Source organism: Nycticebus coucang, chromosome 20, assembly GCF_027406575.1.
Source record: "Nycticebus coucang isolate mNycCou1 chromosome 20, mNycCou1.pri, whole genome shotgun sequence".
NCBI classification, from domain to species: Eukaryota; Metazoa; Chordata; class Mammalia; order Primates; family Lorisidae; genus Nycticebus; species Nycticebus coucang.
In genome coordinates, this window is record NC_069799.1 from 21,468,563 (window position 1) to 21,492,341 (window position 23,779).

Here is a 23,779-nt window from a genome sequence, read left to right on the forward strand (position 1 = left end):
TAAAGCCTTCTTTGAAGATAACACCTTCTGTGGAAGGCAGTAATTCTAAAAATCAGTCTCAGACACAGCAATTTTCACTCTGCAGAAAAGATGACTTCCCGCACCTCTCATGACACCCTCATACATTCCAACTGCACTAATAAAAGTCCCTTGAAACTCTGTGAGCTGAGCTGACTTCTGGTCACACTCTATTCTGTTCCTTGAAAATAGATCCTATCCTTCATTCTTGGGCTGGTCTTCTCTCCTTCTTATGGATTCTGGCAGGACTCTCCCTAAACTCTCATCTTTATGGTGTGTTAGCCAAGAAAGGAGGCAGGAAGACCAGTCCAGGGACCACCTCAGACCCTGGTCGTGGCTCTCCAAATGACCACCACTGAACACTAATTCCTCAGGTCTCAATAAGTTGAAGGAAAGGGCTCCTTCTCTGGGATCTCCTGTTTCTCCTCTGTTCTCTCATTCCTCCAAAAAGCCTAGCACTAGGTTGTGATTTCCCCCAGGATCTGGGATCAGTGTCCTGATCCCCCTACCCCCAACAGCTTCTCTTGGAGACACCTGAGGTACAGTATTTGGATTCTATGGACTGTCCTCTTAGCTATGCAGTGATTGAGGGATGCCTTGCCTCTCCACTAGTAAGCCTCCACCCCAAATCTCCTCCTCACTTTACAAGCCACGGGCAGTTGCTGTTCAGTTCTACACGAAGACTTCCCACTGGGCTGTCTCCTCAAAAACCTAAGCACCCTGGGTCTAAAAGGAGATATCATCAGGCCAGGCACGGTGGCTCATGCCTGTAATACTAGCACTTTAGGAAGCTAAGGCATTTGGATTGCCCTAGCTCACAGGTTTGAGACCATCCTGAGCAAGAGCGAGACCCCATCTCTAAAAATAATCAGGCATTATGGCAGGTGCCTGTAGTCCCAGGAATTTGGAAGGCTAAGGCAAGAGATTCTCTTGAGCCCAAGAGTTTGAGGTTGCTGTGAGATATGACTCCACAGCACTCTACCAAGGGCAACAATGTCAGACTATTCAAAAAAAAAAAAAAAGAGAGAGAACAAAACGAGTGAATAACATTTCTCTGCTATACTGCCTGCCCCCAATATAAATTAGACAATGGAAACCAATGGCCTGAAAATGGCAATTTTGATCTAAACATTCCCAGAGGTCTTGAAAATTTTATAAACCACAATGGCAAGTGGTCTGAGGTCCGCTACCTCCAAGCTTTCTTTGTCCTTCAGGGATGCCCTTCTCTGCCAAACCTGTACCACCTTCTACATCCTCCTTCTCAACGAGCAGCAGCCACCTCAGCCTTCCACCCCTGACTTGGACTTACATCCAGCTGATCACTCGTCCCCACACCTCTCCACCTCCTGAGCCTTCCTCTCCTGCTCGTCCCCAACTCCTACATCCCAGCCTCTCCACCTGACTCACTTTCTCCCTTGTATCTGCCTAACTCCTTTTCTCCTTCATACACCAGCTCTCAGGAACAGCCTCCAAAAGCTATTTTACCCTTACCCAGGCCCAAAACAATGCCTGGCTAATTTTCTTTCTTTTTTTTTTTTTTTTTTTTTGAGACAGTCTCTTTGTTCCCCTGGTAGAGTGCCATGGTGTCATAACTCACAGCAACCTCATATTCCTGGGCTCAAGCCATTCTCTCACCTCAGCTTCCCAAGTAGCTGGAACTACAGACACCCACCTCAATGCCTGGCTATTTTTAGAGATGGGATCTCACTTTTGCTCAGGCTGGCCTCAAACTCTTGACCTGAAGTGATACACCTGGCTCGGCCTCCCTGAGTTCTGGGATTACAGGCGTGACCCATCACGTGTGGACTGTGGCTAATTTTCTTATTTAGTAGAAATGATGTCTCCCTTTTTACTCAGGCTGGTCTCAAACTCCTGAGCTCAAGCCATATACTCTAGTTGGTCTCCAAGAGTGCTAGGTTTACAAGTGTGAATCACCACACTTGGCTGAACACAGTCTTCAAACTTGGGATTATGGTATCAATAAGTAGTAAGAAAAGTAACTTTAGAAAGACAAACCAGTAGAAACCCAGCCAGGAGGCTGATGTGGTTAACACTGTGGGAAATATGGACGGCCAGACCAGGGAGGACACAGGAGTAGTTGTTAGAAGTGGCCACATTCTGAAGTACTTGTTAGGATAAATGGTTTTATAACCAATTATTATAATTCTGAAGTGTCTTTGTTCCCTCATATTCCAAATGAGTTTTCAGAGTTGATGTTACAACTGAAGCAGATGGGCCAGGTGCGGTGGCTCACACCTGTAATCCTACACAGGCCAAGGCCAGTGAATCGCCTGAGTTCACATGTTCAGGACCAGCCTGAGTAAGAACCAGAGCTTGTCTCTAAAAATAGCTGGGTGTTGTGGTGGGTGGCTGTAGTCCCAGCTTCTCAGGAAGCTGAGGCAAGAGAATCACGTGAGCCCAAGAGTTGGAGGTTGCTGTGAGCTATGACACCATGGCACTATACTACAGACAACAAAGTGAGACTCTGTCTCAAAAAAAAAAAAAAAGACTGAAGCAGGCAGCTAAGTAGCCTGGACTTGACAGGACTGAAACAGTGTTATCTCAGCCCCAGTAGCCCAGTTTATAGAAAGTAGAGAAAAGACAGCTCTTAGAACACATTGCTGAGCAGAACTTTGTAACTTTCTATCCACTGATGCAAATTTTTTGAGATTTTTCACACGAACATCAGAAACTCCTTGCAGCCCTGAGAAAACTGCAGAGCTTTACTCTACTTGATTGTCCAGACAAAGACAAGATGAGTGGTACACCAGCAGATTGTGCTGAAAAGCCACTGAGTATGCGCACAAGGTTAAAAGAACAAATATTACGAAGCCCTAGCTCATTATACTACAAAAATTCCCATGCTGGGAGACTGTCTCAAAAAAAAAAATTCTATTTCACATGATGTATTATAATTTTATAAGAGGTTACACAAGACAAAAAAAAAAAAAAAAAACACAGAAAGTAGTTCTATTTTCAGAAAAGCATCCAAACCTCAATGTAGTTTGAAAGTGCAAAAAAAAAAAAAAATCTACATAATTATTTCCTCCTAACGATTTAACTTTCTTTAAATACATTTTTGTAAATTTTTCTGTAGTGGCTGTGGGCAACATAGAGGCTCTCATTTTTACATGTCCACATACGTGTGGAATCTGTAATGGTCGCACTGGTACAGACTTCATTTCATTTTATATTATAACTAGTAAAGATGGAGATTGGGCCATAGTTCTAAATTTTCATTCATATTAATATTTTCCTTATATTACAGCAACACACCTACTCCTGGCATCACAGGATTCAAGTGGTGATTCAATGTTCAATGATCATTCTTTCATTCCAACATTTATGGAACATTTATGAAGTGACAGTGCTGTACTAAGTGATGAAGACACACTCGTAACAAAAAATTTGGATCCCACCATCATAGAATTTACAATCTGGTAGAATAGCTGAACAACTACAGGGTGGTACAGGGCATCTATCAAAGAGTGTAACCATAGAGAAAAATGTATTCCCAGATCCAAGAAAGGACTCTTTCAGGAACTGTTTCTTCGAACTAAAACCTGACTATAAAGACATTTTATAAGAAAAGGAAGAAGATGTAAGATAAACACAGGAATGAGTGAGACATAACTAAGATCTATAATAAGATAATGTCCACTGAGTGGCGGTTCCTTGAAATAGAATTTTTTTTTAAATTCATCAGCTGCCTTTAGGTTTGAGGAATTGTTTAGATTTCATGATCTACACACAGAGAGGGAACCCAGCAGGCTGTGGCAGGAGCTGCTTCCCAGGATCAAGGACTCATCACTGTCCACTGCCAGATGGAGCATTCTTAAAAGTGGTCCCCCCAGTGACCTTCACAGCCTGACCCAACACAGGTCAGAAGCATCCAACTCTTAAGGGAGACAACCAGGAAGGCAGGGGCAAGCAGGGACATAGAGAGAGGCACCAGAATCGGGAATAGGAGGCAGGGACAAAAAAGTAGCTGAGTCCAACATTCCCACCCACCCTTGGCATCTGCTGCCCTGGGTACCCCCAGCTCCATCTCCCTGGCTGGTTTCTTAGAAATTCTTGCCAGATCTCCTAAAAGGTCTCTGTCTTCTCACCACCAGTCCCTACTTGTAACTGTGCCCCATACATCGCAAGATGTCCTTCATCTGCATGTGCACATCTCTCAGGTCCTCCAAAACCAGAAGCCCCAGCTCCCTGAGCAGGCCTCCAAACAAAGTATAAATCTGTGGAGTTTTGGGGAACTATTAGGTTGCTGTTATCTAGAGTAAATAAAATTTGATGAATAAAATTATGAAAAATTCATTTTAAGCAAAAAGATCAATTAAAATACCTGTGCCATACTCTACCTGCAGTACTAACTTGCTGACAATCACATAAGGTCACTAAACAATTTTCAAATATTTTTGTAATGAAAATCAGCAAATCCTTATTATGGTTTCCATGGAAATAGTCCTTCAGACTAAAAAATTCTACTATCATAAGAAGGCACTGCTTGAAAACAGCAAAGTTTTCCAAGTAGATATGTTATTCATAGGTAACAAACTACTTCCCACATCCATAGTTGGTCTTTACAGAGTTGTTGCAAATTCAGTCAATGACAAAATGACAAATAATTCCTATAACTTTCTATAAAATTTGTATTTCAAGACCTTTACAAAATTTAACTCAGTTTTTTTAATATTACATAATTTAGCATTCTTTCTGTAAAATTAGGATAATTTAAATTTCAGCTTAAGTTAAGTATTTTTTTTAGACCTAGGCTATAATGGAAAAATACCAGTTAACTCCTGGCAAGTTTCAGGACTGAAAACTTTCAAAAAAGTAATGAATCTAGTTCACCCCTAAGATAAATGAGAAAGTACTAATTGATTTCTTGCTTCTAATTCATTCCCAGTTTCTTGCCTGGCTAACTCCCTGGGAAAGTACCAACTGTCCCCAGACTGATTTTTAAACAATACCAGGCAGAGAAATCACTGAAACTAAGATACATGGAGGGAAAGTACTGAAAGCAAAAATGTATGACGTATAGCTAACTAACCACAAAATTTTGCTTCTGTAGAATGCTTGCTTGCTACCCCACCCAAATGCAGCATGAGTGCCAACCGAGATGCAGAACCAACCTTAAATACTCGACACCTTAAGTACTCCTGGCTGCTCTCAGAAACCCCATCTTCAGTCACTGAGGCAGTAGCCAGCTGGTTCTTCAATAAAAGGACTCTGCTGTACATTTGACTTGTTTGGCAGTGTGGTCTTTGTGGAACTCCTGGGCACAACAGTTTCATCAGGGCGTGTCTTGGTACACTTCAGTATACTTTAGGATCACCCATTTGCACACTCACCACAGCTGGAGAAACAGAGACTCACCAGACACAGACTGTTTCTTCCCTCTTTGCCTCATTACGGCTTCAGTTCATCAGTCAACCAAGTCACGTGAGAGTTTTTGGTAATTTGTGAGTTCAGACACAGGACAGATCTATCCTTGAATATTTGGAAAGTCATAAGCAAGGTAGTATGATGTAAGTAAGGGACACAACACTCAAATAAAATATTTTTGGAACTCTTGATGATGGATAGAAAAAACAGAAGGGGAAAAACAAAAATTGCAGCACCAGGCATGGAGGCTCACAGCTGTAATCCCAAAACTTGGGAGGCCAAAGTGGGTGGACTGCACCCAGAGCAAGACCCCGTCTCTAAAAATAGCCAGCTGTTGTGGCAGGTGTCTGTAGTTTCAGCTACTTGGGAGGCCTGTGGCTCAAATGAGTAGGATGCCAGCCCCATATGCCAGAGGTGGCAGGTTCAAACCCAGCCCCGGTCAAAAACTGCAAAAAAAAAAAAGGAAGGTCTCATTATTCATTCACTTCTGTATATTATAAGCAGCAATGTGAATACATGGTATCAACCTTGTTCTTTAACTCAGAAAATAATGGAGATAATCACTCTTCTGCTCTCAGTGCATGGAGGACCATTATCCACTAACCTTTCATAGTACTTTCTAGGGAAAAATGTTTACATTGTTTTTCTGTCTTAAGAAACCATAGTGAAATCATGTTGTTATTGTCATTTACTTTACATTTTCTTTATATAAAACCTCAGATCTGGGCTCTGCGGTTGTGGCTCAAGCAGCTAAGTCTCCAGCCACATACACCTAAGCTGCTGGGTTCGATTCCAGCCCAGGCCTGCCAAACGACAATGACAGCTGCAAACAAAAAAATAGCCAAGGCTTGTGGCGGGCTCCTGAAGTCCTAGCTACAGGAGGTGGAGGCAGGAGACTCGCTTGAGCCCAGTAGTTGAAGGTTGCTGTGGGCTGTGGTGCCACAGCACTCTATGCAGGGCAACAGCTTGAGGCTCTGTCTCAAAAAAATAAAGTAAAAAAATTAAATTAAATGAATTTAAAAACCCTCATATCGGGCTCAGCGTTCATAGCTCAGTGGGTAGGGCACTGGCCACATGCACCAGGGCTCGTGGGTTCGAACCCGACCCAGGCCCGCTAAAACAAAAAATAGCCAGGCATTGTGGTGGGTGCCTGCAGTCCCAGCTACTTGGGAGGCTGAAGCAAGAGAATAGCTAAAGCCCAGGAGCTGAAGGTTACTGTGAGCTGTGATTCTATAGTACTCTACCAAGGGCGACATAGTGAGACTCCGTCTCATAAAAAAAGGGTAGTTACCATTTAGTATTTGGGTAACAGATTGAATTTCATCTCTAAGCACGCTCCTGTGAGATTACTAGTGGATTAATCAACACAAATCTTCCACATCAAAAAGTGGTTGGTGATATAGTCAAAGTGCTGAAAGAACAAAAACTTCAAAGAACATATATAATATCCACCAAAACAGCCCTTCCAAATGAAGAAAAAAGAAATGTTCATCAAAGATAAATAGATGCTGAAAGCTGCCACACAAGAAATGTCAAAGGAAGCCCCTTTCTTTGACAATGAAATGATGCTAGATAGGGCGGCGCCTGTGGCTCAAGGAGTAGGGGGCCGGTCCCATATGCCGGAGGTGGCAGGTTCAAACCCAGCCCCAGCCAAAAATAGACAAAAAAAAACAACAAAAACGAAATGATGCTAGATAACAATACTATATTACGTGCAAAAAAATAACTCTTGGAGAAATAACTAAGTACACGTACATGAAATTCTGTATTATTATAATGACAGTGCACAAAACACTTTTAATCATGCTTGAGAGTTCAAAGACAAAAAGAGAAAGTTAGCACTAAACCTGGGTCTCCATGTACAATATAACAAGCTGTAATTGCTGACATCAATGACAAAATCAAGTACAGATGTAAAAAAAATTGTCAAGAATAAGTCCTTCTCTTCTCTTTCAAAAGTTATATAAACATAGACAGTAAGTTCTTCTCTTTCAAAAATTATGAACACAAGGCCTGGCAGGGTGGCTCACACATGTAATCCTAGCACTCTGGGAGGCTGAGGTGGGTGGACTGCTTGAGCTCTTAAGTTGAAACCAGCTTGAGCAAGAGCAAGACCTTGTCTCTACTAAACATAAAAAACTGAGGCAAGAGGATCACTTGAACCAAAGAGTTGAAGGTTGCTATGAACTTTGATGATACCATAGCACTCTAACCAGGGTGACAGCTTGAGACTCAGTCTCAAAAAAACAAAATTATGTATACATTCATGCACTAAACTTCATAATGAAATGACAGACATTAAATAAAGACAGAGATCTAAAAAAAAAAAATCAGGTTTGGCGCCTGTAGCTCAGTGGCTAGGGCACTAGCCACACAAACCAGAGCTAGCAGGTTCGAACCCAGCCTGGGTCTGCCAAACAACAATGTCAACTGCAAACAAAAAATAGCCAGTGTTGTGTTGGGGGCCTGTACTCCCAGATACTTGAGAGGGTGAGGCAAGACAACAGCTTAAGCCCAAGCATTTGAGGTTGCTGTGAGCTATGAAGCCACAGCACTCTACCAAGGACAACATAGTGTGAGACTCTGTCTCAAAACATTAAAAAAATAAGATAAATTAAATATCAAGATCCAACTCTATACTATTTAAAATGATATTCATCTTACATGTAATGACAAAAATGTAATAAAAAATTGCAGGACAGAAAAATATTTAATTCAAATATTAATCAAATGACAGCAAGGGAGATTATCATAAGGAGATAAGTATATGTGTATGTGTGTGTCTGTATGTGTATATACACACACATGTTGAAACAAGAGTCTCAAATTATTGCCTAGGCCAGAGTGCCATGGCATCAGCTTAGCTTGAACTTCTGGGTTCAAGCAATCCTTCTGAATCAGCTTTCTGGTAGTTGGGACTATGGGTACCTGCAAAGACATTCAGGTAATTTTATTTTCTATTTGTACTAGAGATGAGGTGTTGCTCTTGAGCTGGTGTCCAACTCCTGAGCTCAAGACATCCTCTCATCTCAACCTCCCAGATTGCTAGCATTATAGATATGTGCCCTTACCCCCAGCGAGGACACAATATCTTTTGAGACAAAACCTTTCTTATTTCATAAAATGTACTTTAAGTCAAAATGGCTAAAAAAGTCATAAAGAATACAAAATAACAGGATAGGTCTTATTTGTTAGAAAGCTGTAATTCATTTTTATTATTTTGCATATATATAAAATACATACTGAAACAAACTGTAGGACAGATATACAACCCTCACATACATGGTCAAATTAAGAGCTATTTGCACACATATTTATTGCAACTTTATTCACATAAGGAAATAGGTGAAAGAAATCAACACCTATCTCAAAAAATAAATGATGAAATATAATTTAAGATATAAAAATAATAGAGTATTAGCTTCTAAAAACCAAGGAATTTTTTAACATCTCTAATAAAGATAAATCTTAACATTAAAGTAAATGAAATAATACAGGTTCTCCCCAAAACTAGATACATCAAATCCAATTATATAAAATAATGAAAGTAAGGCTGGATGCGATGACTCGCACCTCTAATCCTAGCACTATAGGAAGCTGAGTTGGACAGATTACATGAGCTCAGGAGTTCAAGACTGTGTTAGGTCTAGGCTAAAGTAGAAAAATACCAGTTAACTCCTGACAAATTCTTGGGCTGCAAGCCCTCAACAAAATGGAGTAAGTCTGTTTTACTCCCAAGAGAGATGGGAAAGTAGTCACTAACTTCTTGCTTGACTAACTCCTGGGCCTGGAAAACAAACTGACTGTCCCCAGACGGAGCTTTAAACAATTCCAGGTAGAGAAAATACTGAGACAAAGATGTATGGAGGAAAAGTACTGAAACTAAAATGTATGGAAAAATATTAAAACAAAGATGCATAATGTATGGCTAACTAACTGCAAAATTCTGCTTCTGTAAAATGCTTACTTGCAACTCTTCACCCCCAAACATACCTGGACATCCTGCATACCAACCAGGATGCAAATCATGGCTTAAAAACTTGACTCCTTAAGTATTTGGGGTTGCTCTCAGAAACCCCATGTTGGCTCTTCAATCAAAGGACTCTGCTGTAACTTTGGCTTGTTTGGCAGTGTGGTCTTTGTGGAACTCCTGGGCACTACATTTCTAGAGGCCCCAGCGATATCCTCCAAACTCTGGCACTGCTAATCATCAGCCAGCCTCCAAGACAGGTTGTGGTCCCTCTGAGGGGAGGCCCCCCTGGAAACATTCCAGGACACCAGGAGGACCCAGATCCCTCAGGAGACCAGATGATGATCACACCTAAATTCACCTGTGAGTCCACCTCTGAATGTAAGCCATTAAAACATCTGTTTTTGGCTAGTGTCTGCAGACATTTAGTGTAACTATTGCGTTTTTTTGTTGTTGTTGTGCTTATTTGTTGCTGTAGACTGTTATGGAAATATATAACTGTTGTATTCATTTGTTGTGAATTGTGTAGGGCCCTTAGGGACCTCCGAGGGAGGCCAAAGGGACAGGGGCTTTGGACAGGAACCTGGGGTTGCAGGGCTATTGGCCTGTCAGAGGCTCTCAAAGGCATGTGCCAGTAGAGCAACCTGTTGCTGGAATACGTGTGGGGAACCCCATCCCTATCAAAGACAGTAAGACGTTACTGCCACTGAGAAATCAGTGCTTTGGCCTCAGGCTTTGGAGAAGTTGGGGTGCAGAGGACAGGTGACAAGAGACTTTGATTTCTAACCTCAAGAGTTATACCTGAAGTTAGTCCCATAAATCTGTAAGACAGGAACCTCGGACTCCCGAGTTATTGGCATGTCAGAAATAGAAACCCTGGGTTACCAAGCTATCAGCGGGGGGCGGGGGGGCAGCGGAGTGTTGGGGGAAGATCCCAGAGACTGGGATGCCAGTAGGAAGCCCGGTCCTCAAATGCACAATTTAGATTCATGTACCTTTGTTCATTTGTATTCTATAGCCTAAAAGCCTGTATGTTTCTGTGCCCAATCTGCCTGAGCAAAAGCAGTTTCGATTTCTCGCTGACACAGATCCGTTGAGGCCAGGCTGTACTCACAAACAATATTAAGCCTGATTGTTTGGAGGTTAAAGTCCATCATCAGTGACACAACTTTATCATTAAGCCTGATTGCTCAGAAATAAACAACCAGCATCAGAGATACGGTCAGGAGGCTGATACATGCAAGGCATGTGTTAGTAAGCTATTGGTTCCTCGGGCTATGGTTAAACAAGATAATGAGTTTCTGCTCTTCAGGTGCTTTAGGGCCTCCAGAAAGCAGGCATACAATCAGCCTACTCCCCCACTGTGATTTCATGACTCAGTTGTTCATGGGCTTGGAGACTGAAAAACAATCTATCCCCTGCTGAGATCTTGTGACATATCGGTCAGTGGGAAAACAACAAACAACATGTTTTTTATGATTATTATTTTTGGAGTAGAAGAATGTGTGTTAGTCAATCAGCAGATTAGCAGGTTCCAGGGAAAGAATGATTTGTTTTTGCAATAGACCCCTGAAACAATTTTGTGATTATTGATTAATAATGTGTATGTGCAGAACTGGCTATTTAAGCTGGTCAGAAATAAAGAAGTTTGCTACTTGCCATAAAAGAGTTTGTAGTCATTCTTTGCCCCATACAATTTCAAAAAGCAGGTTGATCGACCACCCGATTGGCCTTCATGCAACATATTCTGTGTTGTTTGTCTAGTTAACACATTGTAGTTTGTGCTTTTACTCCGTTCAGTATTAGTTTGTGCTTCTGCTCTGTTCAGCAGTATAGTTTGTGCTTCTGCTCTATTGCCAGCCTTTAGTGTGGGCTGGCCCCCTACCAGTTTCTTTAATCCCCTCTTATACTGACAGGTTTAGAAAGCAGTGACACAGAAAAGCCTGGCTACCCTGACATTGATGTATGAACCCAGTTAGTGAAACTCCCCCCCGACCCAGCTTGGCCTGTGCCTGTTCTCTCCATCTAAAAACTACAATTTTAGTGTTGATCTTCCAGCCCTTCAGTCATTTTTGGTTTAAGTCCCTGGTTTGAGTCCTTCTAGTTAATCTAGTTAATTTCTCTAATTATCAGTTTTTTTCCTGTTTTTTTAATTAATTTTAAATCATAGCTGTGTACATTAATGCGATCATGGGGCACCATACATTGGTTTTATAAACAGTTTGACACATTTTCATCATACTGGTTAATACAGCCTTCCTGTCATTTTCTTAGTTATTGTGTTAAGACAGTTATATTCTACCTTTACTAAGTTTCACATGTACCCTTGAAAGATGCAATGCAGGTGTAATCCCACCTATCACCCTCCCTCCGCTCATCCTCCCCCTATCAGTTTTGTTTTTATTGATCCATTGTGGGGTTGTCTTTGTGCCTTTTTGTGTTTCTCTGTGCTTCACAGATACATTTTGTTCTTTTTAAAATAAGTTTCTCCTCTTCTAAATCAAATACCCCACTGGGTTGTTTATTAAGACATTTTAGGGTGGTGCCTGTGGCTCAATAAGTAGGGCGCCAGTTCCATATATGGAGGGTGGCGGCCGAACTGCAACCAAAAAATAGCTGGGCGTTGTGGTGGGCCCCTGTACTCCCAGCTTCTCGGGAGGCTGAGGCAGAAGAATCACGGAAGCCCAAGAGCTGGAGGTTGCTGTGAGTCCCGTGACGTCATGGCACTCTATCGAGGGCAGTAAAATGAGACTCTGTCTCTACAAAAAAAAGACACTTTAAAGACACTTTCTCTAATTAAAAAAAAGAAGTCCAGACTGTCAATTGGGTGGTGTGAGAAGTACACTCAAAAACCAGTGGGAAATCTGTGCCAAAGTATAAGCTTACTGTCCCTTTAAAACCTCCCAGCAACTGGTTAAAACAAAAAAAAAAAAAAAAAGAAAAAGAAACAGTAACAGTAGGTGGGCTTTTGTGCTCCCCAACCCTTCACAGAAGGTGAAACCATTGTGTGAGTGGCCCGGTCTGTATCTCTGTTTTTATACCAGCTAAAACTTACTGTAATTTATCTGAGAATAGAAAACACAGAAACTGCACTGAAGCACTTGTAAAAGACTACTGTAAGTGTATCTCCAGGAAAAAAAAAAACACTTTAAACAGGAATATCTCAAGAAACTTATTGTTCAAGCAACTATAGTTTCCTTTAAAATAAAATTAGTTTTGAGCCTGTTATTAAAATCCAAATGTTTAAAAATTATGAAACTTCCACCTCTGTAGTATTTCTAACATTACTAGATTCAACTGTGAACTTATCTAAAGAATATGGTCTGCAGAGTACAGCCCACTTGTGCCTAAAAATAAATTCTGAAAAAAAAACAAAGAGTCAAATTTCTAAGTTCATCTGAGCCTAAAAAAGGGAAAGATCCCTGTCTAGCCCTGAATAAGAAAATCCTGCTTTCACAAACTGTCCCTCATTTGTAAAATGTAGTAGTTTAATTGTTTGAGAAACTAAATCGTTACCAAAAAAGAAAGATTCTTGCCTTTTAAACTTTCTAATTGTTTGTTTGGCCAAGTAAATAAGTAACTCCGTAGTACATAGTGATCCTGTTTTGTAAAAAATGAGTTTTTAAAAATGAAAGAACCTTTAATATTTAACAAACCTTCCAAGATCAAAACTCTAAATTTGGTCTTTTTGAAAAAACATATTAGGCTTATTTAATATATCAAAAATGTTTAAGAAACATTGTCAAATATAAAATAATTAATTTCATAAAATATTAATCTGTCTTAGTATATGTTTATCCAAAATTATCCTTCAAAAATATTAAGAGAAACTGAAGCAAACTTCTAGAACTTTAATTAAAACTTAACATGTCCATGAGTATTGCTAACCCAACTTCAAATTTAACAAAAATCAGTTACATGGAGCTGGGCTGGTTTGTTATGGCTTTTTGCTTGATACATTGCTGATTCTTTGTGTTCTGTTTTCCAGAAGTCAAGGAAGCCATTTTCTGTCTTTTGAGCTATTTGTAACTTTTCAAGCAATGTATGTACTTATGGGCAAAACTTGAAACATTAATTTTTTTCTCTCTCCTTAATTTCTCAAGAATTTAAAAGCCATTTGTAACCATTCTTAATTTCTAACAATAAAGTTATTCACATAAGTTCAATAAGAATATGTTTTCTTCTCTAAAACATGATGAAGACACTGGCTATTTTACCAAGGCTTTGCCTGAAATAGTATTTCCAAAAGTGTCCCGATGACGTTAAGGAATTAAGGTTAACTTTATAAAAAGCCCTTTGGAAAAAACTGGCCAGATACCCATCAGTAACATTTCCTGATCTGTGGTAAGCAATGAAGATGCCTTTCTGACAGATCTAGAAATTGAAATGCACTTGGGGACCTCAAGAAAAGAGAAATTTACCTAATGCAAACAGGTATCTAATGCCACAGATGAAACCTGGGCTCCTGAAAAGCTTAAGTCTAACCTGAAAATTCCTTATAGAAAGCTCCAGCAAAGCCAATTTTAAAAAAGGAGCCTAAATAGCTAATAATTAATCATTCTTACTGCCCTTTATGCAAATAATTAAGCCAAATATACTGGCAGTACAGTTTATTTTGGTAACTAAGTTAATACTGCTATAATTTGTCTTTACTAAAAAGAGAAATTAGAGACAGAAATTATTCAAAAAAGGCAGTGGCCCACCTGTATGAAATTCTAGCCTTGTCTGTAATGTCAACTCATAAACTAAAACATAACTATTTTACCTAACTAATCTGTTAAATAGAATTAAGAAACTGGCCAAGAAGTATAAAATTGTATACAATAATCATTTTTTTTGTACTTTAGAATATCAAATATCTACTGATATTAAATAGTAAATGAGCCGAGTATTTTTAAAAAAATAACATTATTTTTTAATAATCAAATTTATAACAGCTATATAAATATTAACATATCTGATAATTATAAACCTAGAATATTTTTACATATTTTTATATTATTCGTTTAAGTACTAGATGAATAAAAAATAATCATATTAGTTTTAATAATATCAGTTTTTGTAAAATAAAATTAAACCAAACACATCCTACTTTATAAATTGCCCATAAGGAGCACTTTAAAATCACATTGTAAAGAGAAAAACACTTCCATTCATTTTTCTGGTCACTGGTTTGTCATTTGATATGTATTTAGAAAGCACAAAATTATTACACTAAATAACCTTTACAAGTATAGCCTGGTTAAAGTTCTGTGTTCCATTTTTTTTTTTTTTTTACAAAAATTACCTATTGGCCTCACTAGAAAATTTCTAAAAACTCTTAAAACTATGAATTATCTTAAAAACTGTGCTAAATTTATGTAAACCTTAGCATCGAAATCCAGAACTTGTAAATGTTTATAAATAACTGCTAAATAGTTTCATACTCTTAAAACAATCGACATGCCCTGCTCCAGCCACATACTAGAAGCTGGCTTGTCCATGCATGGCTAAAGCACAACTTACCTTAATTACACGCACGGCTGAAGCCTGAATTAATTAAACTTTAAACTTTGAGAAAAGAGAAAAAAATGTAATCTATGTATCCACACCACTCCTCCTCCTCCTCCTGGCAATAGGCCCCTGCATTTTGAATCAACTTACTACTTAGGTTAAAAAGGAAATAGGCTTGGTGCCTGTAGCTCAAGTGGCTAAGGCCCAAGCCACATACACCAGAGCTGGTGGATTCCCATCCAGCCCCAGCCTGCTAAACAACAATGGCAGGCTCCTGTAGTACCAGCTATTTGGGAGCCTGAGGCAAGAGAATCGCTTAAGCCCAGGAGTTGGATGTTGCTATGAGCTATTACGCCATAGCACTCTACCCAGGGTGACAGCTTGAGATTCTGTCTTCAAAAAAAAAAAAGGAATAAACATTGTCAAACTTATAATAATTAAAAAATTAATATGACCCTGTGCCCAATCTTATACCCGCCCATCAGTCAATGATTTGACTAATTAAGAAGAAAAGGGGGAACTTGGTAGGTCTAGGCTAAAACAGAAAAATACCAGTTAACTCCTGACAAATTCCTGGGCTGCAAGCCCTCAACAAAATGGAGTAAGTCTGGTTCACTCCCAAGAGAGATGGGAAAGTAACTAACTTCTTGCTTGACTAATTCCTGGGCCTGGGAAAAAAAACTGACTGTCCCCAGACTGACCTTTAAACAATGCCAGGTGGAGAAAATACTGAGACAAAGATGTATGGAGGAAACGTACTGAAACTAAAATGTATGGGAAAATACTAAAACAAAGAGGTATAATGTATGGCTAACAAACCACAAAATTCTGCTTCTGTACAATGCTTGCTTGCTACCCCACCCAAATGCACCGGGACAGCCTGCGTGCCAACCAGGATGCAGATCATGCCTTTAAAACTTGACTCCTGAACTCGGGGCTGCTCTCAGAAACCCCATGTTGAGACACTGAGGCAGTTGCCAGCTGGCTCTTCAATAAAAAGACTGCTATAAATTTGGCTTGTTTGGCAGTGTCGTCTTTGTGGAACTCCTGAGCACTACAACTGGCCTGAGCAAAAGCGAGACCCTGTGTCTTAAAATAGCCAGGTGTTGTAGCTAGTGCCTGCAGTCCCAGTTACTCAGAAGGCTAAGGCAAGAGAATTATTTCAGCCAGAGATTTTGAAATTTCTGTGAGCTATAATGCCATGCCACTCTACTGAAGGCAACAAAACAAGACTCTGTTTCCCCCCAGAAGAAAAGAGTTGTCATAAATATTCACCAATAGGCTTAAATAACCATTGCCCAGCAACCAAGAGAAAATGTCCTTTTTATTTTTTTGGACACATGGTCTCACTTTCTTAGAGTGCCACAGAATCATAGCTCACAGCAACCTTAAACTCTTGAGCTCAATTGATTCTCTTCCCTCAGCCTCCCAAGTATAGTACCTGGGACTACAGGCACCAGCCACAATGCCCAGCTATTTTTAGAGCTGAGGTCTCGCTCTGGCTCAGGCTGGTCTCTAACCAGTGAGCTCAGGTAATTCACCCAACTCGGCCTCCCACAGTGCTAGAGAAAATCTACTATTCATAAACCAAATATAAGTAACATGTAGGCAAACAAAAAGAAAGAAAATGAGATAGGAAAGTGAATTATATTTTAATATCTTTATTTTACTACATAAAACAAATGATGGAAAATTATGCTATGAATATTTTGTGTATAATGATACATTTAGCTATTATTTCCCATTTTCCTTATCCATGTATGTCTGGCAAATTTTAGGACACTCTATACAGATAAAAACTAGAAACGAAATTGAATGAGGTGAGGTGAGGTGACCTATTTTAAAAAATTTAAAAAGAGGTTGGGAGCAGAACCAGGTGGATGGCAGGAGCTCACTGACATTTTTCAAAGAAATATAAATGGCGGGCGGCGCCTGTGGCTCAGTGAGTAGGGCGCCAGCCCCATATGCTGAGGGTGGCGGGTTCAAACCCAGCCCCGGCCAAACTGCAACCAAATAACAGCCGGGCGTTGTGGCGGGCGCCTGTAGTCCCAGCTGCTCGGGAGGCTGAGGCAAGAGAATAGCGTAAGCCCAAGAGTTAAGAGGTTGCTGTGAGCCGTGTGACGCCACAGCACTCTACCTGAGGGCGGTACAGTGAGACTCTGTCTCTACAAAAAAAAAAAAAAAAAAAGAAATATAAATGGCCAGTTAGCATTTCAAAGGATGCCTACAGTACTAATAATTAGAGAAATGTAAAGCAAAATCATAATGAAATATTACATCATACAATCAACACTAAAAAAAAAGTGTGCCGAGGATATAGAAAAATTAGAAAACTTTTGAAATGTTGGTGAGGAGAAATGCTGCAGATGCTATTAAAATGTATGAAGGAGGGCAGCGCCCCTACCTCAGTGGGTAGTGTGCCGACCACATACACCAAGGCTGGTGGGGGCCAGCTAAAACAGTAATGAAAACTGCAACAACTAAAAAAAATAGGTGGGCGTTGTGGTGGGTGTCTGTAGTCCCAGCTGCTTTGGAAGCTGAGGCAAGAGAATCGCTTGAGCCCAGGAGTTTGAGGTTGCTATGAGCTGTGATGCAACAGCGGTCTAACCAGGCAATACCTTGAGACTCTGTCTCAAAAAATAAATTAATAAAAAATGAAAAATAAATGTATGAAGATTTTTCAGAAAACTAAAATTATAACTTATTATTTGATCCAGGGATCTCACATCTGGGTAAATATCCAAAATATGCACTGCAGAATGGGGAAGATACATGTACTCACTCATATTCATCACACCATTATTTATAAAAGCCAAAACGTGGCCAGATGCAGTGGCTCACACAATCCTAGCATTTTGGGAGGATGAGGTGGGAGGATAGCTGGACCATAGGAGTTCAAGACCTGGCTAAAAAACAGTGAGACCCCATCTCTACTAAAACAAGAAAATTATAGCCAGATGTGGTGGCCACATATACTTCCTGCTATTTGGAAGGCTGAGGCAGGAGGATCGCTTGAACCCAGGTGTTGGAAGTTGTTCTAAGCTGGGATGATGCTATAGTATTCTAGCAACAGAGTGAGCCTCTATCTCAAAATTTCTCTTTTCTAGACGACTACAGTGCTCCACTGTGACTATGGACCTATCCCAAGCAGGTATTTTTTCTTAATATTAGTTAACAGCTAATCAAATGAGCAGGTATACTGAATATTTTATGCAGCCCATGACAATAAAATTCATTAACAAGAGATACTTATCAGAAAATGTTAATAAACATTTAAAAACAGTAAAGATAATTTTTATTATGTTATTAATATATCGCTATTTTTACAAAACCTGAAAAGGTTTAATTCACCCTTTATAGCAATCAAAAGTTTATGAATAAAATACAAACATTAACTTCATAAAATATGATAAATCATACTATTTAAAATAAGCATTTGGGAAAAATTAAAATATCATTTGAGTATAGGTTGAGGAAAGTGATGACAATCCTGCTGATTTCTTTTTGCCCAGAGTAAACTAGAACTTTCAAGTGAGCCGTTTAATAAATATGGAATGCCTACTCATTATCCAAATTACTTCTTACATAAGTTGAAATTCTAACACATAGTTTTCAATATTTAAATCTAAAATTATAGAAAATTGAATACAGAATAAAATAGAATGTGGAAACATATATAGAGACAGTAAAATCAGCAAGATGGTAGAACACAAGTCCCATGTACATGTATTCCTCCCATGGTAACAAAAATCTGGGAGCCATCTATGGAAAAAAATGCTTCCATGTCAGCCCAGCATAGCGACTCACACCTGTCATCTCACCTACTTAGAGGCTGAGGTGAGAAGATCACTTCAGTCCAGCAGTTTGACACCAGCCTAGGCAATAAAATCAGAAGCCATCTCACAAAAAGTGATTATAGGAGCGCTTTAGAATCCACAAAGGAAGTTGTAAAATTTTCCTAATGCTCTTAAGGAAGGTCACTTAAAGAATGCAGACCCTCATTTACTTGGCAAACTAGAGGACCTCTGATCTTGGTTACTGATAGGAGAATTCCCACTGAGAATTCTCAAGTGACTATGTGGGCCTCTCCAACTTCTCCCAGCCATAATCTGGGAGTGGTACTACCCATCCAGACACCTGGAGGAAGATGCACACTCATGACCATGGAGACAGGCCTGCAGATCTTGGCACTCTGTGTGTGTATATATGTTTATATAACTATTTGTGCGTGTGTGCGCATACACACACAAATGCACAAATAGCGTATACGTATGTGGATAGGATAGATACAAAAATACACACATAAACACACACTGGAATGTCCACAGTGGGCCATCTCCCGACATTGACCACCTCCCGACATTGACCACCTCCCCAAGCTGACCTGATTTGTATAGACTAGACATGCACCACATGTGTACATGGTACAGAAAGCCTGGTTCCTTATGCTAATCACCTTTGTATGTTGACAAGTTTGTTACAGTCCGTGGAGTGGTCAACTTTCGGAGGTTCTGCTGCATGGGTATGTGTGTGTGTCTTTGTGTGTATGAATAAGCATATCCTAAGCCAGAGATAATTATAAGAGTTATTTTGTAGCAACAGAGACAGTAATGTATCCTCAAAAATACTATAAATTCCTGAATGACATAATATATTTAAGAAATGTAGGCCGGTGACAGTGGCTCATGCATGTAATCCTAGCACTCTGGGAGGCCAGGGTGGGTGGATTGTCCTGAGCTCAGAAGTTTGAGACCAGCCTGTGCCAGGGCTAGACCTTGTCTCTAAAAAAAAAAAAAACCCAGGCATTGTGGCAGGCTCCTATATTCCCCGCTGAGCCAGGAGAATCGCTTAACCTCAAGGAAATAAAATAAAATAAGAAATGTAGCCTCTGGGCCTTGGTCCTCCGCCACCTCCCACTGAGCCTGTTCCCATCTACTGACCAGAGTCAGCAAATTCTCCACTCTGATCCCGTCCGACCTTCCCCCACCCCAGCTATCTATTGTTTGAAAACTCTAAGAATAATCTCATCGCATCAGTTTTTACCAGAGCCAATCATCTGTCATGCCTAGAACAGGGATCGTACCCAAATTGCCCTTAGCCCCAATAATCACGAAGTGCACATCTTTAAGAAAAACGGGAACCAGTGGATAAAAGCTCATGAACTCAAGGAGCACAACAGACACATCACAAGTATTGACTGGGCTCCCCAAAGCGAGCACATCATCCCTTGTGGGGCAGACCGCAATCCCTATGTGTGGAGTCAGAAAGATAGTGTCTGGAAGCCAACCCTGATGTGATGATCCTGAGAACTAATCGTGCAGCCACTTTTGTGAAGTGGTCCCCCTTAGAGAACAAATTTGCTGTGAGAAGTGGAGCACGACTCATTTCTGTTTGTTACTTCGAGTCTGAATATGGCTGGTGGATAAGCAAACACATTAAAAAGCCAATTGCCTCCACAGTCAATCCTCAGCTTGTATTAGCATCCCAACAATGTTTGCTGACAGCAGATCACATTGTAATAACTGACCCAGCAAAAAGACCCCTAAAGGCCCCTGACTGTCTTAGCCTGAGTCCCCACAAGTCTCAACCCCCCACTGGGTTAATTCCTCAAACAGGTTTCAGAACAGAACAAGGAAGTTCCCTGAGTTCCCAGGAACTCCTAGCAACAGGTAACAATGGGAAAACTTACCCCAACTCCCTAGCAATGAATAAACAGTGATGAAAAAAATTACCTACACAAAGTTCCAAGGCTACTGTATCTCCCAAACTAGTCCCAAGCCAACTGCCACGCTATACCCCCCCGACTATAACCCCACCCCTGAGCTAACCGACCACTTTCTGCTTCTATTTTTACTTAATTTGCCAAGTAGCACAAAAGGTATAAAAGACAGCCTGCTTTTCTCTTCAGGGCCGTTTATTTGTCTCAGAGAATAGCGTTGTGGCTGCTGGCCATGACTGCTGCACAATGCTCTTTAACTACAATGACCGCGGCTGCTTGACCTTTGTGTCCAAGTTAGACATTCCAAAACAGAGCATCCAGCGCAACATGTCTGCCATGGATCGTTTCTGCAACAAGGACAAGAGGGCCACGACCAAGGACGGCAATACAGCCCTGGAGACGCTGCACCGGAATAGCATCACTCAGGTGTCTACTTATGAGATGGACAAGCAAGATTGTCGCAAATTTTGCACTACTGGCATTGATGGAGCAATGACAATTTGGGATTTCAAGACCTTAGAATCTCCTATCCAGGGCCTCCGGATAATGTGAAGCTCAGTGAGCCTGCAATCCAGAATGACAAACAATCGCTGACCGAGCTCTGCCATTGGATGCATAGAAAAGCCAGCCCCAAGGAACACTGAAAACACATATCGTGCAAATACTGTGGGGTTTTGTTTGAGTATAAAATTGGTGAAAGTATCGGTTTTTTTAAAGCAGCAGTGATTTTTTTTTTCTATTTCATTCCATTCTTGACCAAAGCTTCTCTTTAGGTAGTTTATTATGGAGAATTGTCACACTAACTTAAAGGAAAGGGTGAGGGAGATATGTAAATTTGTCCAGTAGAAAATTAAATTAAAATACTACAAAAAAAGAAAAGAAAAGAAAAGAAAAGAAATATAGCTGCTGGATGTAGGGGATCATACCTCTAATCCTAACACTCAGGGAGGTCAAGGCAAATAGACTGCGTAAGCTCAGGAGTTCAAGACCAGCCTCAAGCAAGAGGCAGACAGCAATCTTGCTAAAAATTCCAAAACTAGCCAAATGTAGTGGACAGAGCCTGTAGTCCCAGCTACTCAAAAGGCTGAGGCAAGGGGATCCTTTGAGCCCAAGAATTTAAAGTTGCTGTGATCTATAATTCCATGGCACATGACTTTGTGGCAAAAAAAACAAAACAAAAAGAGAATTGTAAGGAGTAGATACATCTAACTATATTAAGGATGGCAAAGTAGAACACATAGAAATTAAATTATTTATCACAGTCCATATAAAAACAAAATTTTGAAATTTGGGGACATCCTTAGTTGTTCTGATAAAATTATTGACTATAATTTCTGAGAATCTTATTTGAAACATTCATACCATAAAAAAATGTAAAACAGAAAACATACAACTATTTGGGGTGTTTCTAGGATTTCTGAACCAAACACGAACATCACCACTTCACTCACATATTTTGGATATAATGCTAAAGAAAAATAAACATTTTTTTTGAGACAGAGCCTCAAACTTTTGCCCTTGGTACAGTGCCATGGCATCACAGCTCACAGCAACCTCCAACTCCTGTGTTAAGTGATTCTCTTGCCTCAGCCTCCCAAGTAGCTGGGAGTACAGGCACCCACCATAACGCCCAGATATTTTTGGTTGTAGTCCTCATTGTTCAACAGACCTGGGCTAGATTTGAAACCACCAGCTCTGATGTATGTGGCTGGCGCCTTAGCCATCTGAGCTACCGGCGCTGAGACAAGAAACAAAAAACTTTTTTTAGACACAGTTCCATTCCATTGCCCTGGCTAGAGTGTCATAGGGCCAGTCTAACTCACAGCAAACTCAAACTCTTGGGTTCAAGCAATTCTCCAGCCTCATCCTACCACTCGCCCGCAGTAGGTGACACAATAGGCAACCACTACAATGCTTAGCTAATTTTTCTATTTTTAGTAGAGACAGGGTCTCCCTCTTCTTTAGGCTGGTCTAACACTCCTGAGCCCAAGCAATTGGATCCCAGAGTATTAGGATTATAGGTGTGAGTTACCACACCCATTCTAAAGAATATTGAAAAAGGCTTGGCACCTGTTGCTCAAGCGGCTAAGGCATCAGCCACATGCACCAGAGCTAGCAGGTTTAAATCCAGCTCACCCTGCCAAACAACAATGAAAATAACAACCAAAAAGTAGCCAGGCATTGTGGCCGGTGCCTGTAGTCCTACCTACCTGGGAGGCAGAAGCAAGAAAATAGCTTAAGACCAGAAGTTAGAAGTTGCTGTGGGCTGAGATGCTATGGTACTCTTCCCAGGGCGACAGCTTGAGGCTCTGCCTCAAAAAAAGAAAGACTATTACAAAAAAAGTTCCACAGATTTACTAAAAAATACACACATATTTTATGTCCTTAAAAGCAATGGAAGAAAACTTGGCACAGTGCCTTTGGCTCAAGGTGTAGCACGCCAGCCCCATATACCAGAGGTGGCAGGTTCAATCCTGGCCCGCCGCAAAAACTACAAAAAAAAAAAAAAGCAATGGAAGAATAGACAGACCCTGCAGTCACACATAAGCCATAGAAAGTTCTTTCATTCTCGGTGTGGCTGGGAAACGCTGGAGGAGAGATTGGACATGGCTTCCAATGGATCTCCAAGTAAAGACAGTCATGAAGAAATAAAAACAAAAGGGAGCAGAGGAAAAATAAGATCACATCATAAATTTACTCCAGATGACCTGAAGATATTTCAACAGGCATTTGTACCAAATCTTAGCCTGACTATTCAACAAGGGAAGAATTGGCCGATCAAGTCCATTGCCTTGTTTGTGTAATTATTAACTGGTTTCAAAACAAGAGCGAAATTACCACTTAGGGAGAGACAGAGAATGTTTGCTACCTGGAAACAGAATAGGTTTCTTGTCCAAATTCACCCACTTAGAAGCCTCCAGGAATACCAGGTGGAGTCTCCCAACCACAACACCGAGCAGGCCTCCTCTTGAACCCTCATGGGTAGAGCTGCCTTTTCTTCTCTGTGGAGACACAGAGGGTTCCCAGTGATTTGGATGGCAGGAGTGATTCTGGTAGCTCCAACAATGAAACCAAGCCGTGCTGTTGAAGATCAAAGTGAAACAAAAAGGGAACCTTCTCCTAACTATGGATCAGAAACCTTTCTTCATGCTCCTACACCTTCTATGGTTAATCTGAGTGAAGCAGGCCTC

At 40.5% G+C, this 23,779-nt stretch overlaps 2 protein-coding genes and 1 pseudogene across 5 annotated transcripts in view; 2 read left to right on the forward strand and 1 right to left on the reverse strand.

The window, feature by feature from the left end:
• The window catches only part of LOC128572765 (zinc finger protein 724-like), an 86,121-nt gene that overhangs the window by 47,745 nt on the left and 14,597 nt on the right, over positions 1–23,779 (reverse strand). The window lies entirely within an intron of this gene.
• On the forward strand, positions 2,774–20,421 carry LOC128573065 (actin-related protein 2/3 complex subunit 1A-like; annotated as a pseudogene).
• LOC128573066 (actin-related protein 2/3 complex subunit 1A-like) lies at positions 20,588–21,140 on the forward strand. Its single transcript, XM_053573286.1, has 2 exons — positions 20,588–20,624; positions 20,761–21,140. The coding sequence occupies exons 1-2, from the start codon at positions 20,588–20,590 to the stop codon at positions 21,138–21,140; spliced, it is 417 nt and encodes a 138-aa protein (XP_053429261.1).